Raw genomic sequence first — 18,348 nt, 5'->3', positions numbered from 1 at the left:
ATAGATGCCGAAACTGGTACCATTTGACTATTTGACATGTGATTAAATCACAATAAAACGTCATTGTATTGAATAGGTGGACCTTGAAAGAATTTAATTTTGTTGTAATCCCACTTCAATACGGAACCATGAAATTCATAACTATAAGCTTAGTTCTGTTCGTTAAAAGTGAGAAAATGTGTTGTTTTTCATTTGATCGAGTATTTTGTATGAAAGCATTGCGTTTAATCGTGCAACTCCTACTGACGTCATTGTAATATATGTTCATTTCAGTTGGGAAAACCACTAAGGAAGTCTTTCTGAGGATGAAAAAAGGCAGGTGAAGAGTGAGTGTCTACCATTATGATGAAAGCTCCCCAACCTGATTGTGACAGATGGTATGCAAACGGGGCTACCATCACAGTGAAAATTCCCTAATTCAGTCTTCTTATGAGAAAAGATGATTGCTGACCTCCACGTCATGTTTCTAGGGTAAAGTTAACAGCTATGCAATTTCATACAATCTTGCTCACAACGTGTACACTACCTAACTTAGAATTCTGCATACAATGTAGAATTCTGTAGCGAAGCACAGGTACATCAGCAAATAAATAAATAAATAAATAAATAAATAAAGAAACAAACAAATAAATAAATAAATAAATAAAACAGTAAAAATTATTGAATCGTGCTAGAAAGCTGAACTGTATTAAAAAAGCCACCTACAGATCTTATGATAAAAAAACTATGTATTTCTAAGGTAGGCCGGCCTACCATGGCCTCTTATGAAGTCAGCAATATTCAAGAAGCATGGTACCTTCCCCCCACCACCACCAACTGCTTTTTGCACTTTTCGGAGACAATGAGACACTGGAATTTTGTCATGTGGGAGTTCCATCAAGTGCCAGTAAATGTACTGACACGATGATGGTGAAGTACAGCACTTTCAAACTACTGGATTGAGCAAAGTTTGAACCCACCAACTTGAGCTCAGAAGGTTAGCACTCTACCACCTGAGCCACTCAGCCCGGCAAAACACTGTATCCCCAAAGAGGCCATTTCCTATACCTTCATCTCTAATCTACCCTATGAATTGTGATCTTGCATATTTAATGCGTTTCAAGGTTTAGTTTGATAAGTATTTCATATTTCTAATAAATATACAATTCCGGTGTTCTACCAAAGAGGCAGATTGCAAGGTCGAGAATATAAAACTAATAAATAAAGTTACAATTATGCAAACAATTCACAGTTCAACTATCAATTCATTTCCAGTACAGAGTAAGTAAGTTGGAAAAAAAACACATGGATGAAAATTAAGAACTATAACAAGTAGAGCTAATCAAGCACAACATGAATTTTTCGGATACTGCAATAACCAATCACAATTAAACATGAAAATTCTTATCATTTCGATGACTTATAATTAGATAACTGTCAGATTTGTTTTACATACCTTTAAATAAGCCTCCCTTCAACTCATAATTATTAACATCTATCAAGGTACTGTTTATTCCAGTAACAGGTACCACACTTGAAACTGCACACGGTGCCACCGGGACCTTCATAATGCAAAACCTGAGCATAAAATTAAGTAAGTTATAAAGCAAAACAGTAAAATTATATATTTACAAAATATAAAGACTTCAAATGCTATAAAAATTAAAATAGGTTATATGGTAAACAACAAAATTCAGCCATCATTTTACATCACTGGGAAGAACAGGTGACAAGAGATAATGAAAGGGTCCAGTAAACAACAAATTTTAGTCTCGTACATTTGACCACTCAGCTAACCAATGCCCAGGATTTAATCATGCAATCTTCAGCACAAGGAAAATAAAATGAAAGTTAAAACAATATTAACAACCTATTACAGGGCAAGATTGGGGGCCGAAGGGGTAGTATGTGGTCCTGTGGGTTCACTTCTTGCTGGTGGAACTGCACTAATAAAGCACATGAAATTCCTACCAAGTCCGATACATGCATGTCCACGCCGTGGTTCCTGGGCAACGGGTACACTGCGTGTACAAGGTTAAGTTATGTAAAGGCGAAAAAGCGAGTTCCTGACACTTCAAAATGGAGACCCATCAGCTAAGGAAAACAACCCCGAAAGAAAACATCGGCCTTCCAGGATTGCTGGGGGTTGGCGTTGGGCTGACAACCCAATCTGTAAAAAAACTCTTGTTACGAAATCTGAAGAAGAAATAGCCGGCCTGACCTTTTTACAACGACCTCACAAACGTGTAAAGGACTTGAGAATTGGTTCATGGAATGAAGCAGTATATTTGAAAGGCTTTTGAGGCAAATTTTTGGGCCAGTGGAAGAAAATGGTGTCTGGAGAAGAAGATATAACCATGAATTGTATAATTTATATAATGAACCAAACATTGTTAACTGTATAAAGATCAGAAGGTTGGAGTGGGCAGGACATGTGCTGCGTGCTAATGACAGAATGATAAAGAAGATATTTAATGCAGTGCCAGAAGGAATCAGGAAAGTTGGAGGACTAAAGTTAAGGTGGGAAGAAGGGGTGAGAGGATGTAAAGATAACTGGAATCAAGAATTGGAGGAGTTCTGCACTTAACAGGAAAGAATGGGGATAACTTCTTCACAAAGGGCTGTCATGCCAGTGATAAAACTAAACAGGGCAAGATTAAAAATATCTAGCTAAAACATGGCTTCATAAACAATTGTTTCTGCTACAGAAAATGTTCTAACTACACTGCTGGCCATTAAAATTGCTACACCATGAATGAGGTACCGGTATGCAACAAACGTCAAATTGGTATGAAAGGTTCAACATGCTGGGATATGCATATGATTAGCATTTCAGCCCAGGCACAAAAAGTAGGTAGGATTAACACCTTCTAGAGTCTGTATGAAAGGGAAAATTGCACAGTGGTTTTGGTTTTTCCTCAGTTGGAAATCACATTCGAACGTGGGCTGTTTGTGTAAAGGTTGTGTTATGTCTCATGTAAAGAGGAAGAATGCCTCTCAGCACAAGTCAGAATTTGACTGTGGCATGATCATGGCCTACTGGGACTTATCTCTATCATTCCACAACATTGCTACACGACCCCATGTTGCCCGTGCTGTCCTGACCTCCCTTGATACAGAGCATTTCAATCGTTGCCCTGACAAGCATGTTCTCCAGATATGAGAACATCTGGTCGTGAGTTGCACAGAAACTGGCATGCCACTACTCGCCAGCCACTACGACTGATGAATTTTGGCATAGAGTTCAAGCCATACAGAATGATGTACCCGTATCTGTCACCCAAGCGCAGCTCGACTCGTTGGCCAGCCGGATTACAGGTGTCATAGCTGCCAGAGGTGGCAGCTCCCAGTACCAATTTGTGCATGCTCTATACCTACAAAATGACTGTAAATTGAACCATGTCTTCTGCCTGTCATACTGTACGTGTACAATAAATATTATTCTGCTCTCTGCTTACCTTCCAGATATAACTATTTTAATTGCCATCTTTAGATATTTTTGTCACAGCGAATATACTTTTAATCAATAATGACCTTTAAAAAAATGGTGAAACTTTTTGAACATGATGGTGAATCCCCCACACCCACTGGGACTCTTAAATACTTTTCCTGGAATGAAGTAGACTAAAACAAGAATGCAAGAAAAATTTAGACTCAAGGAGAAAATTATTATGGCAAAGTCATGAGCAGCTTCGGATAATTATGCATTTGCATATTTGGAGCAGTTTTATCTGAACAGTGCATATTTTGGGGTTTTCCTCCTCTTAGGGCATATTTCAGAAGTATTTTTCATCTTGAAGGTAGACATCAGCTCCTGCAGGACACTACTGGAAAATTCGACATACGTTTGAGATAACTGAAGTGTTAACCCTAGACTGCATGAATTTATTTATACCCACAACTCCTACTGTGCATAAATTATTACAGGGAGGTTAGATACGTAATGACACACTGACAACAGATTTTTCATGTATTTAATCATACTGGTGAGCAAAAAGGGAAAAATTCAGAAGTGTACTAAAACGCTACATTTTAATGGCCATTTTTAGATATTTTTGCCACAGCGAATATACTTTTAATCAATAATGACCTTTAAAAAATTGTGAAACTATCTGAACATGATGGTGAATCCTCCACCCCCACTGGGACTCTAAAATACTTTTCCAAAAACAAGAAATGCAAGAAAATTTCTTATGGCACAATTAGTCCTTGTTAGCCTTTCTATGGCTGAGTTGAAACAAGTTGTGGTTCATAGTTGCCTGCACAGTTGCTAGGCAACATGCCTGGCCGTCTATCTGTACTTTACATCACAGCCTACACTTACGTACAAATGTTACCCCAGTGCAATATACAAGTATTTATTGATTATTATTCATAAGTACGTAGAAAACAAATTGATTTTTAGGCAATTAAAGGAGATTTATTACACTGATGGAATTGGAAAGTAACAGCATGTCCAAAGTGGATAGGTCATGTCCACAGTTCAACTGATGTTGTATGTGTATGTTGGGTATTCAGCCCGAAGGTTGGTTTGATCCTCTGCAGCTCCGCCAACAACTGTCATAAATAGCCTAGGCATCACTGAAGAGGCGTACTAGGGAAATGAGGAGTGAGGTAGTTTCCCGTTGCTTTCCTCACAACTGATGTGACAGCTTTGAAACAATCTGCATTCTTTTTTAAAAACAGTGCTGCTCAATCATGGCCATCCATCAATTGCTGCTAATTTCAGATGACCATCAGCCGTAAGACATATATTGCACTCTTGCTAGGTAACATGGTCTGGTCATCCATCCATACTTCACATCACAGCCTGCACAGTTGCTAGGCAACACTGCCTGGCCGTCTATCCATACTTTACATCACAGCCTACACGGCTGCTAGGTAACATTGTCTGGCCATCCATCCATACCTTACATCATAGCCTGCACAGTTGCTAGGGGTACACTTGTCAAGCTAATTTCCGTAACGCATATTTTCAGACGATCCCCCACCATAAGAAATTTATGCCAAAACGAATTACTAAAGGTAAAGGTAAAGAACTCCATCTTAAGAAAAAACAATACATATTACAACAGAATACATATTATCATCATCATCATCATCATCATCATCATCATCTGGACTTAGTCTTGCAGCATCAAATAGAATACCAACAAGAATTACTTCAAATCATCGCTGCTCATAACCTTTATACATGCATCTGAAAATAAATAATTAATAAATACCTTAGCTGCATGATGTAGCAAAAAAAGAAATAAGGCTAAATTCATATTTAATGTATTTTTAGTAACAAATATTGCAAATTGAATATTATTAGACATTTTTGCTAAAAGATAAATATATTGTGGATAGGGCAGTATTTCTCTTAACTTCAATCGTAGCAAATCACCTAGAAATATATTTCAATGCTAGTCGTACATATACAGCTGCTTCAGGAAAAGATAACACAGCATACAGATGGAAAAATTTATTACCCCTAGCTCCCAGCAGCATCATTTCCGGAAGTACGGATGTCAAAGGTATTATGTACATAACTAGGTTTGTCATCTTTTAGCATATAATTGAACTACAACAAGAAGAATATTACATAGTAAAAACTCTACACTATGGTGTGCTGGTTATCCTCAGGTAGATATTAGTCAAAATTAAGTTTAAATTTAACAACACCATTTCTACATCCAGCCATGACTACGTCTACCTGCAATGCAATCAGGTGGGTGCTGATTCTTGGAATTTCCCTTACAGCAGGGCTGTCTTTTCCTCATTCCATAAACAGTTACTTTTCATGCACAATTAGTCCTTGTTAGCCTTATTTTGGCTGAATTGAAATAAGTTGTGGTTCATAGTACATTAAATAGCTGTATTCTTGCTACTTAATTTATAATGCCTACGGAGAAGAGAACTGTTAGTGAAGCATTGAAAGTGTATGTACACAAGTTTCAAGACTTTTCAACTGATGGAAGTGTGTCGTTTTGCAACTAAAAAGTATCAAATTCAACATCTTCAAACAACAAAACACAGTAAACTGAAAGAGGTAAACTTGAAACAAAAACATCAGCCTCTTGTAAACAATGCTTTAGTTAAACCTGGACCAACACGAAGTAAATTCAATGAAGATCTGTGTAAAGCATTTTTTTTTTGCAAACATCCCATTGGCTACGCTAAACAATAAGAACTTAGTTCAGTTTCTACAGAAGTATACAAAACAACCAATCCCAGATGAATCAACAATTAGGAAGATTTACGTTCCTAAGCTTTATAAAGTAATGTTAGGTAAACTAAGGGGAAAAGCTGACGGAAAATATATTTGGGTCTCACTGGACGAAACAACGGATGTGTATCAAAAATATGCAGCTGACAATGTGTTTAGAATTTTAGGAGAGGAAGAAGAGAGAGATGAATCATATCTACTAAATATGGCTGTGTTACCTAAGGAGAATCACTCAACAGTTGCTGCATTCTTCAATTATGCACTTTCTTGTTTGTGGCCATCAGTCATTCTTTAGTATCATGTTCTTGTGGCCTGCACCGATGCTGCACCTTACATGTGTAAAGCCATGGGAGGTCTTGTGATATTATATCCCAATTAGATACATGTCACATGCATAACACACGGACTTCAGAGTCGCTGCAGCAGTCCAGGCTTCCTTTCCTGAAGTAAAAGCATTGATCTCTACAGTGAAAAGTGTTCCTGAAGGCTCCAAGAAAGAAATGAAGTCCAACGATCCCTAATGAACCTAACTAAAGTTTTCTCGGAAAATGTGCAGAGTGTAATGCTGAAAAACTCCGGTCTCCTCAAACTTAAAAGCATTTCAAGTGTTATCTATGGCAAAGACAAATCTGATAGTGCATCAATACTAGAAGTTTCCAATTTCGTTAAGATGGAGTATGCTTTAACTGTGGTAAAAATGAAATGGCATATAGCTTTTTATTTCTTTGGCTCTACGTCGCACCAACACAGATAGGTTTTATGGCGACAAAGGTGCTATTTTTCGTGTCATTCAATGCTGTGTAAACTTCCTTTATTGTAGGAGGGTTTATATTCTCTGTTGGGGTTGTTATTGGTGTAGTGATATCTAAGTAAAGGAATACTGTTGGTTCTGCACAATTTAGGAGCATTTTGAAATATTTAGCCAGGATTTGTGCATTGTCGTGATAGTTGTGGGCTAATTCAACATTTCCATCTTAGGCCTATAATAAGGTTGGGACTTCATACTTAGTCAAATGTTTTTTTTTTTTAATTTTGTAATAAATCCGTGAATGTGATACTTGGAATTCTTCAATTGAGTTCAGGGTTGAAGATACTGTCTTAAATTTTTCTTAAAGTTTTAGTTGTATCTTTCTACTGTTTAAATAAATTTTGTTAAGATGCTTCAAATTTTTGGGACAGGTGCAATAACCATGCTTTGTGTCTTTTCTCAATCATATCATCAATTCATAATTCCACCACTGATGTTTTTTACAAGGCCAATTCTTCTGCAAGGTTACTAACTAGGTCATTTATGTTATCTGTCATTTTAATTTTTTCTGTTGCTTTTTGATAAATTTCATTTTTAAATAGCAGTGTAGGATCCATTTTCCTTTTTGGTTTATAGGCTTCTTGTTGTAGTCTCCTTTGGGGAGTTATTTGATTTTAATTTTAACTACATAATGATCTGAGCCTGTGTCTATTCCTCGAAAAGCCCTGACATTATAAACTTCTTTGTGATATATATAAAATAAGAGTTTAGTCTTACATATAAAATAAGAGTTTAGTCTTTATATTGCTCAGAATTTGAAAACAATGATATTTCTGTATCGGTCATGTCCATAATAACAAGGTAATGTACTTTTTACTTTCCCTCATCACGAGAAAACGGCTCAAGAGAATTTGATGAAAACTGGTATGTAAAGTCGAGGGATAAGCCGCTACAATTTACGTTATAAATTATTATATTCACGCTGAGTGAAATGGTAGGTTAGGAGAAGGCCTACAATCTATTTCTCAAATATATTATTAGTGGCCCTATCGATAAATACTACATAACTGAAGTTATATAGAATTAAATTTCCGATCATGTATGTCTTCTACATTTTTACATAACACAGATGTTCATGAATCTGTAGTCCTTATAAACACCAAGCCACGAGAAAATGGGTTAACATAATTTAAAGAAAATTGGTATATAGAGTCGGGGAATAAGAAACTACAGTCTAAGCAATAAACAATATTATTCATCTTGGATGAAATTGTAGTTTAGGGGAAGGTGCCAAAAATTTAATTTTTAAAAACCTATGTTATTGGTCCCATCGAAAAGCGCCACGTAACAAAAGTTATAGAGAAAACAATTTCCTATTAGTTATGTTTTATTCAGTTTTACCGTACCGAGTATGATAAGAGCGGTATTTCACAGTCGGAAGAAAACTAAATACAAAGGCTTACAATATCAAAAGCACATAACATTGATCAACAATAACACGACACTGACCATTGTTTGTTGTGATGTTCTTTTTCTCTAATTCTGCCACTCAACTCCGATAGATGGGATTACTGCTGCGTACCGAGTATAACAGCCTGACTGTATATTGGCTATCATAATGAGACTCATAACATGTAATAATAGCTGGGGAGTTCGAAAACTTTCTTCTTTAGCATGCCATTCCTCTAGTTCATACAATTTCTAATACTGCTGGTATGTAACACACTGGTTCATCATAGTATTCCAGCTATTCAATCCCACTCTGGCACACTGTTTTGAATGAGCAGTGTGCACATTTAAGGCAAAGGCTCAGTAGTAGTAGTAGTAGTAGTAGTAGTAGTAGTAGTAGTAGTAGTAGTAGTATGACCTGGTCTAGAATTTCAATTTAGGCCTATTCCAAATTATAGCACCACAGTTAACTAAATAACTCAAAATTCAACCCTGAAAAGAGCCATTTCTTAAGAACTACTTCTTCCTCTTCACTTTTATTAAATTCTACATTCATTTTATTCCAAATTAGCAGTGAAGAGAGTGTTTTCTCCTCTGGCTTGGATGAAAACTTTGCCTCCAGGTCAGATAGTTTTTTTCCGCCACCAGTGTAGTGAACTGTGATTTTCTGACTCATCGGATACTCCTAGGACACATATTGGTAAAAGGGCATTGTTTTGCCCTGGAGCTCTCCATCGCCGAAAAAAGGCAAAGAGTGTTCACACATCACGGATGTTTGCAGCTTGGTCATTCCAGCTCTGGAACATTGGATTGTTAGATCGATAGCGCAGTACTCTTGCAAGTGATAAATATCATTATGGATCCGTATTGAAGATACTATAATAAGGATGCTAATTAGTTCATAATATTGTATAGAATATGTGATATTATAAACTAATTAGCATCCTACTTAGCATAGTACTATCCATTAAAAGTGAGTTTTTCATTTGATCAAGTATTTCATATGAAAACATTGCTTTTAATCATGCCATTCCTACTGATGTCATTGTAATGACGTATCTTCATATCAGTTGGGGAAACCACTAAGACAGTCATTCTGAAGATGCAAAAAGACAGGTGGAGAGTAAGTGTCTGCCATTATAATGAAAACTCCCCAACCTGATTGTGGCTACCATTACAATGAAATTTCTCTAACCCAGTCTTCATATGACAAAGATGTTTGGTGACTTCCCAGTCAAGTTTCTAGGGCAACGTTAAAAGCTATGCAATTTAATACTATCTTACTCACTACGTGTACACTAACTAACCTAGAATTCTGTATACAATATAGAATTCCGTAGTGAAGCGCGGGTACATCAGCTAGTTTATCCATAAATACATTAGGTAATTGCCATTCACCTTTAGTGTAATCGGGATGTTTCCATGTTTTGAGTTTTTGTGGTTTTCTCTTAAAATATGTAAATTTTTATATTAGGCCATGATTCCTGCAAAGATCAATGGGTTTTTGACCACTTTTGTTTGTTCTCTTCTGAGCAGGCCATTTACCAATTACATCACAATATCTACATTCTCTTTCTAGTTGGGCATTAAAATCCCCAATTAATATTTTAACATGGTTTTTAGGAATATTATTTAGGATATAGTAGAGTAGATCCCAATAGTTTTCTATCTCTATATATAATACTATTGAACTTTGGACTGAATGGTCAATGGCTAGGATGGCAGAAAAGGGTGTTAACATCTCAACAGCAAAAGAGGCAGAGGAACCATTGGCCACCAGCTGCTGCCTTGCAGTTTGTATAGGTACCTACAAAGGCTACGGGATCAACCCCAATGTTAATGGAAACCTCACTGGATCGCATCCAGCCTAGTCAGAGGTGACCCCTTGATAGACAACCATGAAAAGTCTTAAGAAATACCCCACTAGCTGAATAAAGAGTTTTCGAACCCATTATCTCCTGAATGCAAGGCATTATCTCAGCCAATGGAAATGCTACAGCGTACTTGAGCAATGAATAATGGAGTGTGATAAATTATATTAGGTTATAAAAGTATACGTATTTCTGGGGCTGGCGGATGGGTCCTCACACTGGCTATCACAGTGAACACATCTCTTCTCTACAAGGTATTCCGAATAAGATTTGTAACATTTCAAATCACTTATAATACTATAAAACTTATGCTGCAAATACTGAATTTCTACCTATTTATCATTTTCAAGTATTGCTGTAATTAAAATTAGTGCTGATTTAACTACAAGTCAGTCCAGAGTTGAATAAAAAGAGGTTGGTTGGAGGAGTATTGTTGAAATCAGATAAACTATTTACAATGGACATGTGGGATATTACCGGTCATCAATGTCGGAACAGGTATTCTCTCTCTCCTCCAGCCCTGTACGTAAGTTGATCAGGGCCTTAAGGTCAACTTCAACCAGACCTGAACATTAAATGTTTCATTTTAAGTGGAAAGGCTTAGTGTCTCCCATTTCATTCATTTTCGTGTGCCTTCACAACCACATCAGGATGGCATGGCTAAATGTCTTGTGCATGTATTTGAGAGTACTAGGATAACTAGACAATGATGCTTACTGTGGATTAGTCCTGATTAACAGGATATCTTTTATTATGTCACTGCATAAGTTGCAAGAATGAGGAGAAAGTATGTAATTTAATGACGAAAAATCTTTCGACACTTGGTAGCAATTGTCTAGTGATAGGATAATCGAATATAAAATAATCACTTATCTGATTATTTAATTTTAATTGCTTATTTTTTCCATTTGAGTTTTTATTGTTCATTCCATACTGCTCTGAATGAATGAGGCAATCGAATAGTGAATGCTTCTGAAATAATGAAATGAAAAGTTATCCAAATGTCATCAATCTCATCACAGGGAAATTAAAATGATGTATCTCCATTCCCTTACGCTTACAGGAAGTGTGTGGGTGGGACAATCGTTCTTTGATAAGCCTTCCGAAAATAATACGAACTCATACTCCACACATGGGAATAAATCATGTATTCAGATGCCAGTGTTCTCCCTACCGTTTTTACAGACCGCTCAGCTAAAATAATCTAGATATGTGCTAGTTGCATAATATTAATATATATTTGAGTCGTTGGGTGCTGTGTCCAGATAGGCAACGGGCGATCAAAATGGTTTGAAATAAAGAGAGCTGTCCAACAAGGAAGTGCTCTGTCACCACTCCTATTCGTAATAGTAATGGACAAGGTCATCAAATCTATGAAGAAAAATGGACAGTGAACCAAACGCCCTGGTATTTGCTGATGATGTGCTTTTATGGGGAGAGACAGAAGCTGAAGTTCAGAAGAAACTTAATGAATGGAACAACACATTCAAAAATTTTGGACTGAAGATGAGCAAAACAAGGACAGTGGAAATGACCATCAACAGGGAAGGAACAAGCTCAAATATATTTCTGGAAGGAGCAAAAATCGAATCAGCTTCTCACTTCAAGTACCTCAGAAGCACAATATCGAAAGACAACACTGTTAGGCAGGAAATACTCAGCAGGACACAGAAAGCATCAAACTTCTACAGTCAATTCAGGAATCTCCTTTGGGACTGCAAAATACCACAGAAAGCGAAAACAATCATGTACCACACTTACTTCATACCAATCCTCACGTACAGTTTACAGACATGTACCCTACTAAACAAAGACTTCAGTAGAATCCAAGCAACTGAAATGAGATTCATTAGAACCATGAACCAAACAACCAGAAAGGACAAGATCAGAAATGAAGTGAATAGGAAAGTAGCTGGTATTGAGGTTCCCATTATCATTGTCATAAAGAAATGCAGACTTCAGAGGTATGGGCACATAATGAGAATGAACAGTGAAAGACCTGCCATAAAATATTTCGACCTTAATCTCATAGGAAGAAGACCACAGGGAAGACCAAGAAAATGTTGGATAGAGACTGTAAGATAAGATGTGGAGGAGAGAGGATAAAAATGGGAGGATGTACTGTATCAGACGTTGTATGAAGACAGGAGATGGCGAGCGCTTGTACACCACACCCGGGAAACTGGAGTTGGGAAATGATGATGATGATGATTGCTCCAAATTATTATTTTTCTTTACGTTGAACCAACACGGATAGGTCTTACAGCGACGATGGGATAGGAAAAGCCTAGGAGTGGGAAGGAATCGGCCGTGACTTTAATTAAGGTACAGCTTCAGCATCTGCCTGGTGTGAAAATAGGAAACCACGGAAAATGATTTTCATGACTGCCAACAGTGGGGTTCAAACACACTACCTTCCGGATACAAGCTTTCAGCTGCGTGCCCCTAACCGCACAGCCAATTCGCCCAGTAATTAAAATATAAATACTGTAAACTGTTTATTTAAATGATAAATCTTAATTATTGCCAGCATAATTGCACCTGTTACATCAGAGTTCAAATATTTAGCTCGACTGTCACGTAGTGTCGTGCACGAGCGGTGTCTGGATTAGCGTGGAATTGTCTGCGAGCACTCAATTCCATGTGACGTCATAAACCCGTATGACACTATACACTGTGCCCAGCAATCGAGTGGCAGACCTAAGCCCCCATGTTACATGATTCTGATCGACAAGTAGAACAACAGAAGTTCAAAATACTCTGTTATGTCCTGTTCGTGATAACAGCACTAAAATAGTTCAGTTCTGCAGTTAATGTTTACCTGGGTGATATTATTGTTAATTTTTACATATTTATTTTGTACATACTATTCCCAACCCGGCTACTCATTTCTGCCACCCGGCTGACGAAAATTTCTGGGGAGAACACCGAGATGCCATTACTCAAGTTCCATAGATTAAAATAGTGCATCACAAGCCCATGCAATTACAGGAAGCACATAACAGTGTTAACCACTTAACTCACCAAATTTATCAAGTCATAAATTTTCTCTAAATGGCAAAATTGCTAATCCCTATCTTGAAATTATCTTGCTAAATGACAAAAGACTCCAGATTGCTAGAGTTGGCAACACTGATGATAATATTTTGTGATAGTGGTTCTTTCGCCAGCCAAGAAAATGTGTAACTACAAATCAATAAGAGTTATAAGCAATAAAGGAAAATGTGGTGATGGTGATTATCGTTTTAAGAGGAATTACAACTAGACAAACATCCTCTATTAATACTAATCAGAGGGAAAAAATGGAAGGAGTCTAAAACTTCAAAGAATGACAGGCCATGAAGATCATGAAAAGGAAAGACTGCCTTTGGCTGGGAAACCTAATAGCGCTGGATCAGAAAAGAACAACAGTAGACTAAGTAAGGTCAGTTAGGATAAATTAAAGGAGCCGGACACAAATGACTGGGAGCAATAACTGGCTTCAGCTAAGGTCCCCGTGGTCGCCAACCCACGCTCGCTTGTTCACTTAATTGATCAATAAATCACATCTGATATGCATTTAAGGTAGCCACCCAGGTGACAGATAGCCTATCAGTAGTTTACCTAGCCTTTTCATAAATAATTAAGTGCCCGAAGCCCCTTTTAGTCGCCTCTTAAACACATACGGGATACCGTTGAAGTTAATCCTCCGACCCAACCCACGGCGGAATAAGCTGGTGAATGAGACAGAGCTGTATAATAATTATCAAAATAGTTTGTGATCTTAAAGCTAATATAATTTTTTCCCTTTGACACACAATTAAAGTAGGTATATTGCCTGCTGTTAGTTATAAGAATTTAAATTTTTATAAATTCACATTAACCATAAGGTATTGAATAAGGAGGATACTGTTCAACAATAAATCATTGTTACAGTGATTTAAAGAATATTAGTACTCTCTTCTTCAGTGAAAGTATTTCATAATTTCAATGGTTGAATTAAAATAAATAGATGTTCAATTATTATCATAACATTACAGAAAACAACTGAAGTGTAGCTATTACATAATGTCCACTTTTACGATATGGACCAATACAGACCATTGATGTGATCAAATTTAAGACTGTTCATCTACATGAAAATCCACAGCCTGCTTTCAGTCATTTGACCTGGTCAGGAATGGAATGAATGAACCCCCATCTAGCAGCGAGGATAGGAATTGTGCCGACTGCCGAAACCTGTCGCATTCCTCTGGGGCAATGATTAAAGACTGACAGAGGAAATGAAATGCTGTTGGAGAGTGTTGCTGGAAAGTACGATGACAGTGACAGGGAAAACCTGAGTACCCGGAGAAAAACCAGTCCCAGCTCCGCTTTGTCCAGCACAAATCTCACACGGAATGACAGGGATTTGAACAACGGAACCCAGCACTGAGAAGCCAGCGCGCTGCTACCTGAGCCACGGAGGATTCTAGAGTGTTCATCTATATGTTTATTTCAATCAATTATCTGTCTGACACACTTAAAAAAAAATCTGTTCATGTTGTATATGATTATTCTATGCAATACAACTGAATGATATTTGAAACTCGTTCCGGTTATTTTATTTTATTATTTAAATAAATGGATGGAGGTTATTCAATTATAGAAAGTATCTGATTATTCCACCACTTAATTGAAGGAATATCTGAAATTCAATCAGTTATTTTATTTTAATACTAGCTGATAAACCCGTACTTCGCTACAGAATTCTACACTGTATACAGAATTCTAGGTTAGGTAGTGGACTGTACACGCTGTGATCAAGATTGTATTAAATTGCATAGCTCTTAACGTTACCCTAGAAACATGATGGGGAAGTCACCAAACGTCTTTTCTCATATGAAGGCCGGGCTCGGAAATTTTCATTGTAATGGTAGGCCCGCTTGCCTACCATCCGTCACAATCAGGTTGGGGAGTTTTCATTATAATGGCAGACACTCACTCTCCACCTGCCTTTTTTCATCCTCAGAAAGACTGTCTTAGCAGTTTTCCCAACTGAAATGAACATAGGTCATTACAATGTCAGTAGGAATGGCGCAGTTAAAAGTGATGCTTTCATATGAAATACTCAATCAAATGAAAAAACTCACTTTTAACGAATAGTACTACGCTGCCGATCTAACAATCCAAAGTTCCAGAGCTGGAATAACCAAGCTGCAGGGAGCTGTGATCCATGAAAACTGTCATTCTTCAACGGGGGGGGGGGGTTGAATAGTGGAGAATCCCAGGGCGAAAACCATGCCCTTTTACTAATCTGTTTTTTAGGAGTACCCGATGAGTTGGAAAATCTCAATTCAATACACTGGCAGCAGAAAACACTATCTGACTTGGAGGCAAATTTTTCCTCCAAGCCAGAGGAGAAACCCCTTCTTCACTGCTAATTTGGAATAAAATGAAGGACCAAACAACTTCAAGAACAAAGACATTTCATAACAAAATATGTGATACATGGCTTCCACCACAAAATATTCGCAAAGACAAAATTCCACAACCCAACAGATGACTGTGTTTGTTCACTGTGCAAGGAAAAGTGCGACCGCTACCATCTGCTAAAGTGCAAACACAGATTAAAGACTAACAGAATACAGCAAAATGTAAATTAGCACAACAAACTTAATACTCATTTGAGTGTTCCTTATAAATATAATAAATGAATGTAGAATTTAATAAAAGTGAAGAGGACGAAGCTTTTCTTAAGAAACGGCTCTTTTCAGGGTTGAATTTTGGGTTACTTAGTGATCTATGGTGCTATAATTTGGAACAGGCCAAAATTGAAATTCTAGATCAGGTCATACTACTACTACAAGTGAGCCTCTGCCATAAATGTGCACTCTGCTCATTCAAAACACCATGTCAGAGTAGGGATCGAATAGCTGGAATGCTATGATGAACCAGTGTGTTATGTACCAGCAGTATCAAGAAATGTATGAACCAGAACAATGACATGCTAAAGAAGAAAGTTTTCTAACTCCCCAGCTATTTCCTGCCAATATTCAGTCAGGCTGTTATACTCGGTACGCAGCAGTAATCCCATCTATCCAAATTCATCGCATGATTGCCTTAGAAATAAATTACTCCGTATAAAGCTCATATTGATATTATTTTCTCACCAAAATTATCAATTGTAGACACAACAGGGCATAGATTTGCCTAAAGCATAGCACAGTAAGCCAGTGATGTGTAGAAATTCAAGTTATTTTTTATTATTATTATTAGTTTTTTTTTTTTTTAACATCGTTATGCCCTACTCAGGAGCACGACTGAACTTGCTTAGCTGATGTGTTGGCTTTCTTTTCCTCCCAAAATCTCTTCATCCTCTCGCTGAGCTTCTTCCTTCGTTCTTCTGTCCAAGTTATAGTAGCTCTGGCGTTGGGTTTGTCTTCAAAGTGGTGATTGTCGATTTTGGTTCTGAATTTACATCTGTCCTGTACAATGTCTTCTGATATGTTGATTTCCTGGAGATCTGTTTCAATTTCATGAAGCCAACTGTTCTTGGTTTTTAATGAAAGGGCCACACTAAGAATTCTTTTAGTTAGCCTGTTAGTGTTCATTCTGATAATGTGTCCATAAAATTTCAATCGTCTTTTCCGAAAAGTGTGAGAATCTTTTTCAGAATAACAATATATCTCCTGGGATTATTTTTTCCTCCATATTCCATCTATACAAACTGGGCCAATTTTTTTTCGTAAAATCTTCCTTTCTTGTTTCTCAATGTCTTTGGTTAAAGATCCGCCACCAATGATTAAGGTTTCTTAGGCATATAACGCTTCAGGTTTGATCACTGTATTGTAGTGTCTAAGTTTTTCATTCCGAGATATTGATTTTTTATTATAACTGTTCCAAGTGATCCTGTGTGCTTTCTGTAATTTGGAAATTCATTCTTTATTTGCTTCGCGGTTTAAACCAGAGGGCTGAATAATTTCTCCCAAATATTTAAATTGGTTCACTTGAACAATTTTGCCAAATTTAGTTACCATAGGTTGTCCATCTAAGTATCGTGAGTCTCCTTCCATGTACGCTTCACAATTGTTTTTTACGTCAACTGTTCTAAAAAATCTACAAGATCCTAGTTACATATTTCAATTATATTGAATTGTATATATGTGTACATTTTCGCGACTGAAGCAAATACTGGATCATTAAGCTATTCATCAAGTTCAGTCGGCGTTTGAAAGCACAGTGCCTGACATTGAATATGTCGTGCTGATCTTCGGGAGCTGGCAATTTACTTCAATTGAGCTACTCGTCTTCGGCTTCTGCATGATTTTGGATCTTCACATTTGTTGGATTGTGTTGTGACTTCACGCCTGATAGTGTATGCAAGCTGGCTCATTTAACTGTTCTCCGCTTCTCGTAAACATTATGAGACAATGCCGAACATTGCGTGTGCTAAGCTGCTGTTCAGAACATTGCGCCTTGCTTCTTTTAAGTGACTTACCTTCTACTTATGAATTTTACAGTGCCTATCCCCGTTGTTTTATTTTGCCTCTTGAACTGTTTTTGTGGGGACTTGATATTTAATTTCTTTCTTACCTATGCATTGTCTTTTGCATTTTATTTAGCTGATGATGACCCGGATTGGGGTAGAAACCGGTACTGCTTCCGCTTAAATAGGAATGTAACACTACATTTCGTATTTATTTGTATTCTTCTTCATGAGCCATGTCCTCGCAGAACGTTGGCGATCAGTAGCATGATCTGTTGTTTGTTCATAGCTGTTCTGAACAGAGTAAGCTTTGTCACCCCAAACCACTGGCTCAAGTTGCCGAGCCATGATGTCCTACTTCTCCCCGGACCACGTTTTCCATTAATTTTCCCTTGGAGTATTACTTGCAGAAGGTGATTCCTGATAAAGAGCCCTACCCCAGACTCTGCCCTTCCCTTTCTAACACCCGTCAGGTACACTTTATAATCTCCTATCTCTTCCTCGTTATCTCCCCTTACCCGAATATCACTTACTCCTAGCACATCCAGATGCATCCTCTTTGCTGACTCAGCCAGTTCTACTTTCTTTCTTCCATAAGCCCCATTAATATTGATAGCTCCCCATCTAGTTCCATTTCATTCGC

The 18,348-nt window shown here is 37.4% G+C and overlaps 1 protein-coding gene across 1 annotated transcript in view; it reads right to left on the bottom strand.

The window, feature by feature from the left end:
- The window catches only part of LOC136875908 (protein ELYS), a 90,683-nt gene that overhangs the window by 62,488 nt on the left and 9,847 nt on the right, over positions 1–18,348 (bottom strand). The window contains exon 2 of the mRNA XM_067149527.2: positions 1,436–1,557. Coding sequence (XP_067005628.1) covers positions 1,436–1,547 — 112 coding nt within the window. The 5' untranslated portion in view covers positions 1,548–1,557. The remainder of the gene's footprint in view (positions 1–1,435; positions 1,558–18,348) is intronic.

This window comes from Anabrus simplex, chromosome 6 (assembly GCF_040414725.1).
Source record: "Anabrus simplex isolate iqAnaSimp1 chromosome 6, ASM4041472v1, whole genome shotgun sequence".
NCBI classification, from domain to species: domain Eukaryota; kingdom Metazoa; phylum Arthropoda; class Insecta; order Orthoptera; family Tettigoniidae; genus Anabrus; species Anabrus simplex.
This window is presented reverse-complemented; position numbering and strand designations above follow the sequence as displayed.